This window comes from Triturus cristatus, chromosome 1_2 (genome assembly GCF_964204655.1).
Source record: "Triturus cristatus chromosome 1_2, aTriCri1.1, whole genome shotgun sequence".
NCBI classification, from domain to species: Eukaryota; Metazoa; Chordata; class Amphibia; order Caudata; family Salamandridae; genus Triturus; species Triturus cristatus.
Genome location: NC_140580.1, coordinates 83717272 through 83730238, shown reverse-complemented (window position 1 = coordinate 83730238; position 12967 = coordinate 83717272). Strand labels below are relative to the sequence as shown.

General features: G+C 41.3%; 1 protein-coding gene across 4 annotated transcripts in view; it reads left to right on the top strand.

Moving 5' to 3' along the window:
* Window positions 1-12419, top strand: part of LOC146866845 (scavenger receptor cysteine-rich domain-containing protein DMBT1-like) — a 398665-nt gene extending 386246 nt beyond the window's left edge. For all 4 annotated transcript variants that reach the window (XM_085602310.1, XM_085602301.1, XM_085602292.1 and 1 more), the window contains 2 exons: window positions 2952-3340; window positions 12070-12419. In XM_085602310.1, the coding sequence (XP_085458436.1) occupies window positions 2952-3340; window positions 12070-12316 (636 nt within the window). In that variant the 3' untranslated portion in view covers window positions 12317-12419. The remainder of the gene's footprint in view (window positions 1-2951; window positions 3341-12069) is intronic.
* Window positions 12420-12967: the final 548 nt, after the last annotated feature.

Here is a 12967-nt window from a genome sequence, read left to right as displayed (position 1 = left end):
TATTGTCAGTGGTCCAGACACTGCAATTACAATGCCACCGCACATAGTACAGTCGCATACTCCCATTTCTCTATGGGAGCTTATGTACTGGCCGTAAACCAGCAGTAGCACAAGCTCCCATAGAGAAATGGGGGAATGTGTTCATCCCTGCATCGCATGGCAGGCACCTCAAGGTGGCTGCTACATGGTGCAGGGATTAACAGCCCCTCAGCCCCCAACCAGAGGCCGCGGGGAGAAAGGGGACCCTGCTAGGAGCCCCCAAACTCGCTTTCCGTCAGGCTTTCCATGTCAGAAAACCCAGCCTGGAAAGCCTTTCCGAAACCAAGCATCAAAATCCCTGCGGCGGAAACGCCGTCCATGGGGATTACGTTGGATCTCCATCTGGCCGACGGTCTCCTTAAGTTCTAGGAAACCAGCCAGAATGAGCGGATTGTTTCAAATCTGACCACCTACATTGAAATTAGGCAGTCAGAATTGAAACTGTCAATGATGGTCGGAAAGCCTCCTACCACGGTTGGACCATGTAGCTCCTTATTGCCCCATGACAAGAATCATGGATTTTCTTTCTTCATTGCCCCAGATTGGTGATCACCTGAAATAATACTGAGATTAGACCAAAAACCTCTACAAATGTTTTCAACCAGTATACCAAACGGCCATGTGCTATGGCCATTCACTATGAAACAAGGATCTGGAAACCTGCATGCATAGTCTCTGCATTATACATTGGCTTCACTAGCGAACAGGTCAAAATCCAGTGTTTGACAATCTTCAAAAGTTTCAGAAGCACTTTGTTGTTTAGTATTCACTTAAACGCTGCTGCTGAATTTGTCTGCCATTGAGTTCTGAAAACCTGGTAGGTGAATTGCTGTGACATGAAGGTTGCTCGACTCTGTGCGCCTCTCTTGTGAGAACTCTGGATCTTACTTTTTTAAACATAATTTTTATTATTTTGCAAGACAGCCACATTAAGTAAAACTGTGATATCACAAGCTTATGCCTTTATCCACATGCTATTATTTAAAACATATAAGTATTATTATCATTATAGGTATAGTGATTTTACCCACTAACCGGTGTAAGATTGATCCCAGAATGGGTCAATCTAATTTGGCTGGTGTAGGGGTGGTCACAATCAATGGGGCATGTGACTAACTAAATATAGAGCATTTGTTGCAAATAGAAATAATACATGAACAGGAAATGAGAAAAATTATTATGAAAGAAAAAGAAGAAAGCAATCTTGGACTGGGTGTTACCTGCTGGGTTGTCATTTATGGTATTAAATGTATTCCCTACAAGTGAAATACCATCTGTAGGAACTCTGCTTGGGTATCTAGTCCAGCCCATGGGGAGAGGATAGGGGACCCCGCACTCAGGCTTGTGGATTATCAATTAATTTCCACCCAGAAGGGATCCTGTTTCGTCTTCTCTATCCACCTCGCTTCCTGGGAAGAGTAGACAATCCTTCCCATGCCATCAATCTTGGGGCAATCCTGTAATATTGAACTCCATGCCTTTGCATGCTCTACGGACCTCACGCTAAGTAGTGCCTCTCACTGTAGAGCCGATTCCCTGCAGTCCGCACACTTCAACAGTTCACCCCTCCAGCGCTGAAAGGCATGGCTGAGGGGATCCCTCCAGGAGATCGCAATTTTGCAGCAAGTAAGTATTAATGCCAAGTCAATAAATCTAATTAGTGTTGCTTTCGTTTTGGGCCTAGGAAAAAGTTCCAGCAAACAATAGGCTGGTGTTTTCAGAATATGATGGTCCGTGGCCATTGCGATGTACCGAACAATCATTTCTTAGTAATGGAAGAGGGCAGGGCACTCCTAGACCATATGATAAAAATCAATATCCACCATTTTACATCACACTGCTGGTTCCATGGGAACATCAAAGTGTGAGGTACATTCTGTGTAAGATATAATATTGGATGAGCTTAAATCTAGCATTTCCTTGACATGCATTGGGTGCAAAATAGTGGTCCAATCCCTCTCAGAGATCAGGAGATTTGTGTAAGTCGTCCACCTATCCCGTAGGCTTCACAAGTACCCCTTGACTTGTTGAAGAAGCACTTTGTAAAGTAAGGTTGATCATACCAGACGTACTGCATATAATCTGAAGGGTGTCCTGAGTCGATGGCTCATCTGCCCTAGTATGCCAATATGATTGGATCATGCCGCTTGGATGTTTGGACATGAGAGTGCCCTTTACAGCTCAGAAGGAGAGTTTGTAGAATGTGATTAACGATCCGCTCCAGGATTTCTGAGGTAAAGCTTTGAGCTACCCCTCACCTGAGACAGAGGTGAAAAAGTTTGTGACTTTCTCTAATGCGGTTTGAGACTGCTTTGAATAACTAACTAAGCAAACTGCTCCAACTCTCCTCACTGAGGTTTGAGGGGCCTCTTTCCAGCAATACTGACAGCTTCAAAGAAGAGAGTTGCCAGTGTATGCATTTATTTGTCTTTAAAGCACTGCATATCCTCTTTCTCGGAATTCAGAGCATTGAATTTATAGAATCTTTACTGTTTCTATTGCATTTCAAATTCCAATACATATTTTACCTATATTTCAATCTTAGCTTGCCTTGTTCCTCATTTCACCTCCAAGCAATGAATCAAGTTCATTCATCTATAGCTAATTGGCCATCCCTACGTGGGCTTTCTTTTCCTTGTGGAAACACTGATGAAATTTGAGGGAATCCTGCTTGAAGTAGATTTGCTGACCTATTGGTTCAGGTGGGGAAACATAGCAAGTGGAATGAGACATTGAAGGAGATAGTTAATGAACAATCCATAATCATTTACCACTTCATCATGTGTTTCAACTGTGAGCTGGTAAATATGAGGAAGAGATCTGATTGTGAAGGTGTGGCATTATTGCAATGCTTTTAATAAGGGTTATAGCACACTATGTGCAAAGTAATGATCTTTCTTCATGTTTTACAGTTGAAAAACAGCACTGTTACCTATTCTAATACACTACGTGCATCTCCGTCTGGGGTACTAATCACCCGTCAGAAGAAGCTGAGCATGGATCTGCACTGCCAAATGTTACAGGACGCGATAGTGGAGTTCACCTACATGGCGGATGACACTATTGAGATCAGTGAAACAGAGTACGGTCACTATGAGGTGGACCTTTCCTTCTATCAGTCTTCATTCTTCTATCAGCCCATCATTCAGTCACCATACCAGGTCAGCCTGAACCAGGAGCTGTATCTTCAGGCTACCCTACAAAGCTCCGATCCCGACCTGCAAGTGTTTATTGACACATGTGAAGCTTCTCCTTATGAAGATCATTTTACAATGCAGACTTATGACATCATCCAAAATGGGTAAGAGCAGGCATGTTTTTACTAATACCTACATTTCATATTGTACCTTAGAAGGATGGTATGCACAGCACAGACATTAACAGAAAAAGGTTGACATAATTTGGGGTTATTCACAAACTGAATTTTTCAGAACTACAAAACTTTCTACAAAATGCTATTTACAATTCTATGTTAGGAAGTAATAAGGAAGGGTCTACCGAGTGTCAGGGAAGGTGAGGAAGGAGTTTATTGAGGGTCATCAGCCCACACCCACAAAACAGTAAGCATATAGCTATTCACAAATTCCATTTCTATAATAACTACAGCCAAGAAGGGACCCAAGCAGTAGTAAGGTACTCCAATTTAGAGCTGGAGAAAGCCTAGCACCACACATGGCCAACCAGTGTCATTGTAACCCCCTCCCATAGAAAATAATGGAGTTAAGAACTTAAGCAATTTACATAATTTTGCTGAATGAAAAGGTTCCTATGGAGATTTCAAAAAGTTCCCCCTTTGAAATCAAAAAATGTAATTCCCTTCCTGCCAAAAACAATTCTGCATGCAACTGAGGCACCATTGTGCAAGGGTGCCTACGGTGGCACTAGGCTGTTGAAACGCACCAGTGCCGGGAGAAAGGACAGGAATGCACTGTATTGCTATAATAAGGTGCATTCCTGCCCTTTCACTTTGGCATAGGGCAGTGCAGCAAGCTGCCTTCCTGCACTGCCCTACGCCAAAATCCCACAAATAAGCCCTCTGGTTTAGTATGGTTTGCAATTTGTGCCAACAGCACAGCCTCCCCCTCACTTCTCCAATCTTTTTAAAGTGCCATGGAGCATGGGCAGAGCCAATATTAATACAGGAGAATAATGGAAGGAAGAAAGGGTCAGGGAAGACAGTGCTGTGGATCTGTTTCCTGAGATCGAGAGTGCATTTCATCACCAATATTCTTATGATCACAAATATTATTATGCCACTTTATTACAATATTTGTGTCCATTGCTGTCTGACGCTTGAGCCTGAGATAGGAATGCTGTGTGAAACTATAAGGGACATGTAACATTAGCAGTAACTCTGGTATCCAAGTCTACGGGATCTGCCTAACCTATAAGAATACCTCAGCTGTCTATGTCCTGACGCTGGGATATATGTGTAAAATGTAATCTTCAAATTATGTTCTTTCAAAGATTTTCAGGCATACATGGCTGAGCATCTGCCAGGAAGCGGGGGATGGAAAAAAGAAATGAAGCAGGCAGTAGACGCACAGGCAGATGCTTCGTGCTTCTTGAAAAAGGATAGGATATTAAGTCAAATTTCATACTCACATCATCTGAACAGTCAATACAAACTTTTACTTCTCTAAATTTGCGGTGTTTCCACGGTGTTTTCCAAGACTTTTATGGGATGAACTTCCTGAAAAATCCCAACACTAAGAAACACTGTGAAAGAAGTGTAATATTTAGGATTAACGATATTTAGTAGGCACAACACAATCAAAGTACGATCGGTCAATTCGCCATAGGGCCGGCGGGGTATCACATTATAACATTAGTACACGGGTGCTAGTGAATTATAGTAAGCACCCCTTTATCACTCTTAACCATTCAACTAACTCTGCGGTTTCTAGATAGCAACAGGGGAGGTAAAAGTGAGCATAGTAAGAAAAGGCAAAGATCACCGGTTAGGTATTATGTGGTGCCCGACACTTCCCCCACAGAGAATCTACCTCTGGACATCAGAACTCCACTACAATCATTTCAACCATAGTCTAGATTTACATTTTCCAGGAACACCCATGCCAAGTCTTCTTGTGAGAAGACTACTTCTTTCCCCTGTGATCACCTCGCAATTTTAAAGTGGAACCCTCTGTAGCAGAGATGCTTTACCTTGAAGTTGTGTTTTATTTTCAAAGTGGCTTTCATCCTCACTGATGTAGATGGATGAAGGTCAGGAAAGAAAAAACGTCTATGCTCCCACAAAGACACCTTTTTGCATTTGATGACTTCCCTGGATGTGCATTGTGTTCTATGATTACTGCTACCAACACCATGATCATTCCACGGGGACCTGATTTTTGCTTTCGGAGATAAGGCTGAAAGTTTTTCTCCCAGTCGAACATACTGTAGCAACTCCTTGGACACAAAGTGGGTTTCGATAGTACGTTTATTCAGGAGAAGACAGCTTGCACATCCACCTCCAATAGACACATCAACTCCTCTGCTTAACCGCCAGCATAGAATCCCCCAACATAGAATACAAGTGACATTCTGGTGCTATGTTCCAATATTGGAACACCATACACCTTCCCCTTTTTGAAAAAAAAAACCAATATACAAAAATACAAGTGAAAAGAAAAAAAAATGACATCATAAAGAAAATTAAAACTAAACAAAATCTTTCATTTCTATGGGTAAATGCTTGGTACGAGAACTTTTCCTCAATTCAACCACATGTCCTTCAGTCTCAGGTCGATTACTACATTGTTCTGTTAAAATATCGGAACCAGAAACAGAAACAGAACTATGCTCAACATGTGTACTGCTACCACATGCATCCGATACATTCAAACCAGAATTCAAACCATCATGTATGTCTAAAAAAATGGCAAAACCGTCTTCTTCCTCCTTAGATTTAGAAACTACAGGCTTAATACCTATATCTGTGGCACAAGTATTAGGTTTTTCCCTACCCAAAAATCTACACACAGATATGCGGCTAAAATTCCATATTTCACCACCTTCTACTCTCACTGCCTTACTGAAAACCTCAACCACTCTTACAGGATCAGACCACCTAGACCCCTTCTTGTTAAAAGAACCACCAAACTTGACATGGACCATATCCCCTACTTTCAATTTAGACTCCTTAAACTGATGCTTAGCGAGATCACCCTGATATCTCTTGACACGCTCCCACACTAGAAACAAATCCATAGCAGAATTGTATGATTTTTTTCCTTTCATCCACCAAGGCATGAGTTTAGATCCTGGTTTCCTACCTTGCAACATCTCGAACGGACACAACCCAGTAACAGAAATAGGAGATGTGTGATATGTCAACAAAGTAGCCCGTAGAGCTTTTCTCCACAAAATACCATTATTAATGGTAAGCTGAATAGATTCTTTAACAACCCTGTTAAACCGTTCTACTTGACCATTGGCTTGAGGGTTATAATTAGACACTTTCTTATGCAAAACACCACATCTTTTGAGAAACAATCCAAGATCCTTGTTAAAAAAACTGTGGATCATTGTCAGAAAGGAGTTCCTCAGGTAACCCTTCACGACAAAAAATATCATCTAAAAATTCAATTACTTGGGCTGAGGTAATCTTGTCCACTATTCTTTACTCAGGTCATTTCGAAAAGTAATCTACAAGGACTAAAGCATACACATTTTTGCTAAGGGGCGAACCTAACGGTCCAATGTTATCAATACCTAATTTTCTCCAAGGTCCTTGAGCATACTCAACAGGAGTTACATTTACCGACAATGGTTTGATCAACTTGTCACTTATAGAACAAGGGAGACATTCCCTGACCCATCTATCAACCATGTCATCCATTCCAGGCCACCAGTAAAATTCCCTTATCCTTCTTTTTGTGGTGGACATACCCATGTGACCCTCATGAGCCACTGTACAAATCATTTCTCTAAGTTTCCGTGGTGGTACAGTTTTGTCCCCTCTCGATATGATGCCATGTAAAAACATAGGTTTGTGTTTAATTTTGAAAAATGAACTTAACTCACCACTCAACTTTCTTTCTTGTGGCCAACCTTTCTGCAAAAACTTTACAACCTCACTCCTCCTCTTGCATAGCATCTTTCCATACATCTTCAGAAATGATTTTAATGGATTGTTCTTCCATACAACCTCTATTCACATCGTCAATGGTGTAAGCCACATCACATTCTTCCATACAGATACATCAGATAAAGGTAAACGTGACATGCAATCAGCGTGAACATTAAAACAACCAGGGACATATTCAACTACACATTGATACTCATGCAACTTAACAGCTAGTCTTGCCAGACGATCTGTTAATGTTCTACCTCCACGAGCTGCTAACATGTTAATCAATGGTTTGTGATCGGTCCTTAAACGAAATGTTGTACCCCACAAAAATTGATGAAAGTGTTGAGCCGCCCAATTACATGCTACTAATTAATTTTCGATAGTGGAATAATTACACTCAGCACCACGCAACATCCTAGAAGCATAGGTCACCACATATTCATCAGAATTGTTCTTCTGCATGAGCACAGCACCCAAACCTACACTACTGGCATCTACAGATACAATACATTCTTTACCAACCGCATATGATTTCAAGAATGGTGCACAGATTATTTCCTTTTTTAAAACATCAAAAGCTAACTGTTGATCTTTGCCCCAAACACATTTTGCATTCTTTTTCAATAACTGTCTTAATGGATGCACCTTGATGGAATAATCTTGTACAAATTTACCATAAAATTCTGTCAACCCTAGAAAAGATAACAGTTGTTCTTTAGTAGCTGGTGCAGGTGCATTCGAAATGCTTTGCACATGATCGAGTTTGGGTCTGATACCTTCGCTAGAAATTTCATGACTCAAATTCTCAACCTTGCTCTGTCTGAATTTACATTTGGTGAATTTCAAAGTCAATCCCTTATTTTGTACACAGTTTAACACATTTACCAAATTCCTGTCATGTTCCTCAAAATCTTTCCCAAACATTAGGATATCATCCTGGGAAGCAATAGCTCCACAACATCCCTCTAAAAGCTCCCTCATTAGCTGCTGAAATACAGAGGCAGCGCTTGCTAACCCAAAAGGCATACGTGAAAATTTAAACATCCCCCCTGGAGTCACGAAAGCTGTTAAACATTTTGACTCTTCATGTAGTTCCACTTGATGATAAGCACTAGCTAAGTCTACGGTTGAAAAAACAGAAGCACCAGATAGTGTGGAGATTAATTCATGTATATTGGGTATGGGACGTCTGTCGATCCAAATCTCTTTATTTAGGCTGCGAAGATCCACACACAGATGAAGATCCTCAGTACTCTTAAGGTACAAAACAATGGGAGTAACCCAAGGAGAAGATTCTATAGGTTCAATAATGCGTTTCGCAATTAAGTCTCCCAACATAGCTTTAAGTTTGTCACGATATGCCAAAGGTACATTCCTCATCCTATGTCTGACAGGAATTGCATCATCTTTAAGTATAAATTTGTGTTTGAAATTCACATATTTCCCAAGAGTACTGTCGAAAAGTTTTGTGAACCTATCTTTAATTCCACACACAAACACTTCATTATTGGCTGCAACAACATAAACAGGTGGAGTGGCGTTAGGATCTCATCTTATACCCATTTCTTGTTGATGATGCCATCCTAATATGTACACACCCTTAGTTGCCACACTTTACCTCTGGTTCTCCTACCTTTCAAATCCAAATCTGCCCACATAAACCCCTCTGGATCAATTTTATGACCAGAGTAACCACCAGGTTGGATATTAGATGGTAATAGTTATTTCTCACCCCACAGTTCATTGAACAAACTCTTACCAATAATACTGTAACATGCACATGAATCAACCATCATGGAAACTGTTTTACCATCAATTAACACTGTACATCTTGTAAAACCTTTACAATTAACATCCCCTACACACAATAAAGAATTGAGTTCAGCAGATGATTCATCCTCTTCATATGTTATGTGATTCACTTTCTGAATCGACTTACAAACTTTGCCAAAATGCATTATTTTCTTGCATTTATCACAAATATTGTCCCACGCAGGACACCCCTTGTAACTCACAACATGGTTGAAACTGCCACACCTGTAACAAAATATAGGAGTTTTTTCCCAATAAATTTGTTGTCACCATCCTTCACATCAGTGTCTTTCTTGAGAGGAATAGAGGGATTCTTTCTTAAAACTGTCTGATTCTTCACTAGTGAAACTTCTGATGCAATGGCTTGAACTTTAACTGCTTGACCTCTGATTTCACTTACGAATTTCTTAGATTGTTCAATTCCCGTAGCAATGTTGACTACAGCACTTAAAGAAGATTCAGTACCCAACCATAGTCTTTCCTGAATTTTCTTGCTTTTGGTTTTCATCAGTAACTGGTCTCTTAGTACTTGCTCATAACTGATGGTTTCAAAAGCACAAGATCCTGCTAAAGCACGCAAAGCAGAAACATAATCCTCGATAGACTCTTCTTCCTTTTGAGCACGCGAATAAAACTTAAACCTTTCCATGACAATATTAATTTTCCTACCAAACCTGGTATTCATTTGTCTGATTGCTACCTCAAAAACATTCATGTCCCCAGCACAGTCAACAGGTGGGATATTCGCAAATTCTTTCAGTCCTGCACCACCTAAGCAATGCCTTAATAAGGCAAGTTTCCTCTTAGGAGAACAGTCATCTTCTTCTAGAACTTCAACATAAGATAGAAACATAGGCTACCATAACTCCCATTCCATTTTGGGTTCTCCAGGTACTGGTAAAAAATGTGGTGGTGCTGAAATGTTTGCCATGGCCAGAATAATGCACAACAAAGCAACTGTGAACAAGAAAATAGTTAATTTAGAATGGTAACAATAAACATGTAAATCAGGAAAATAATGCAAAGTCGTGAAGTTAAAATTATGCTGGTAAATATGTTTATCAGAAATCACTAAAATTCCTTGAAGCTGTGCCTGTCGGCGTGTGATCCGACAGGCGAAATCTCAAAATGTAGAAATACACAGCTGTGCGCAATTGGTAAAGACAAACATTAGTAGGCTGTGCGCATCAGCGAATGGAGAAAATCAGCTGTGCACACTTGAAGGTACATTTTGTAAACTGGACCGGTTGCTAGGTAACCAGCATAAACTCAATTGTATGGCCACATGCAGCTTGATCACTTTTCCGAAAATTGTGCAAAGTGACCAATCTAAGATGGCCGCCAGCAGCGTGAAACAACGCGCTGACGTCACAGCGCAGTCTTTTCAACTCTCCAAACCAATCCAAGATGGCCGCCAGCAAACGCGGTCCAATGCGCTGACGTCACACCATAAGGCACACAGCTCACGCAGAGTACCAATTTACTGTGTAAAGCGAGCAAAAAGGCAGCAGATGAACGTGGGACGCAGCAAATATGGAAAAGTCATACCGGAAAATCTCTCCTGGAAGATATAGCGGGAAACTTGAAAATTCAGCAAGAAGACTGGTATCGATCACCAGAACACACCACAACAGGTGAGCGCTGTCTTCCTCCTTACTCCCGATCGTCGCCAATTCGTGTAGTAACTCCTTGGACACAAAGTGGGTTTCAATAGTACGTTTATTCAGGAGTAGACAGTTTGCACATCCACCTCCAATAGGTACATCAAGGCCTCTGCACAACCGCCAGCAAAGAATCCCCCAACATAGAATACAAGCAACATTCTGGTGCTATGTTCCAATACATCCACACATAACTATTCAGGCAAAATGTTCGAAGGTTTCAGCCAACACTTTAACAGATTTTCCCAGTGCGCCAGAGAAGGCACCTCCAGTGAAACCTCCAGAATCTGCAGATGAATAGATCTCTGCAGGCTATCCAGCATGTTCATCTTTTCCTCTAGCTGGACCATGGCTGACACAGCTCATAGTTTAGGCCCAGGCTGAACAAACAGGCCCCAGTCAAGGCTGCCACCACACTTGGCAAAATGGGCCAAATAAGGGCATGCCGCACTGAGGATCACTTCGAAACAGATGATCTGGCTACCCAACACCTCAGGACTCACAGATGGACCTAAGAATGGGGGTCCGACATGGAGACCTAAAGAACTGTAGCCGTCTTGGGTCCTAGTGGCCCCACTCTGCATTGTAATGCTCTGAGAGTCCATCTAAGAACTTACTGCTTTTTGCAGAATTTGTTTGAACATATTACAGTCATTTGCATCGTTGATTCCATTTGTTCACTTGCCCTGCTTTGAGTGTTAAAAAGCGGCCACTGTTAGAGTAAGTCATGAAGATATTTGACTTTAGTGTTCCTGCCCCAGTTTTCCCTTCCTGTGGAAGTCCACAGGTCTATAGCTAGATCTCATCTTTCCGCTGCCTAATATTCTGATTTTATTCTGAGAATATATGTTGAAAGCAGAGTTTCCCTTTTTCCCTAAAAACAAATGTTTACCCTAATTTCGTTTTCTTCTTTTCCTCCCCACATCATTCCTGTTTTCTCATTTCCTCGCTTGAAATATTGCATTAGAATCTTTGTTTTCCCTTGCACTGAACATGTCTTTATTCTTGCCTACATCTTGCTTTACATCTTTGCTTACCACCCGTTCTCTACCACCTGTATTTCTAGCCACTCTTCTACATTCCTCTATCACTCCTTCCTCTCTCTACCCTTAATTCCGTCACTTCTTCCTTATTTCTCATATTAGTAATCCCTTGCTAATTTCTTCATTTACTTCATTTGTCAATCACTTTCTATGGTATTTTCCCTCTTACCCACTCTTACTTCATTCATGCCTTCCTTCCTCCATCCCTTCTTTCCTAATCATTTCCATCCCTACTCTCCTTCCTATTAAATACCATGTCCACTCTCTATTCATCCCCTTAGCTGTATCCTTGCTTTTTTTTCCTCCCCTCCAATCTTGTCTTCCTTCTTTCCTTCCTCCATCTGTTCTCTGGTTCACCCTCTATCTTCTTCATTCTTGCTTTTTTCCTTCTCACTGATTTTTCTTCCTTGATTTTGCCTGTTTTTCACTTTTCCAGGTGTGTTCGGGATTCGACGTACCAGACCTACGAATCACAAATGGACCAGGCTCGCTTTTCTTTCAGAGCTTTTGACTTCCTCCGCTATCACCCAAATGTCTACTTGCGTTGTAAGATGGTTGTCTGCAGTGTAAATGACAATTCATCGCGTTGTCGCCAAGGCTGCCTAATGAGGAGGAAGAGATCCCCCGGAACATACCATCGAGAGCTGGAGGTTGTTGTTGGACCAATCCAACTGCTTGAGTAAAGAAGATGGGAACAAAATGTATGAAGCTGAAATCTCCCACATGAAGCCAAAAAGGATAAATTGAGCTTAGCCTGTGTGAGTGTATTAAAGGATTATTGCTTAATTTGGCTGATTTTCATGACCTATAAGTACACGGTAACTTGACATAGTTATTACTGGACTCAAGACAGTAATGGAGTTTCATGCACAGTTTCTGGTATTCTTAGGTCTGCATTCCGAGTGCCCCAGTCTCTGGGCAGGTCATCCCCCTCCCTCAGCCTTCTGCATACCAGGGGAATCAGTAACTTCGGGATGAGGGGATTTCATGGGTATTATATTGTGCACCTGAAGGCACAGTCAGAAATTAGGAATAACCCTGGGAATCAGAAATAATGCCTTCCTGGTAATTCCTTATTTCACCACAGAGTCTCATCTAAATACTTAGACCTGAAGTGAAATCTACAGGATCCGTGGAATTACCATGCATTACATAATTCTGACGTGACCTAGAATTCCTTTTAACCACCTCAAGTGGAGATCCGCTCTTAGGGGCATATTTACAAGCCCCTTGCGCCACTCGTACGTCACTTTTACCATGTTAAAAATGAAGCAAAAGTGGTGCTGGGTGCATGTAAAAAAAGCCCCTTTATTTTCAGTCATAATTTTGTGCTA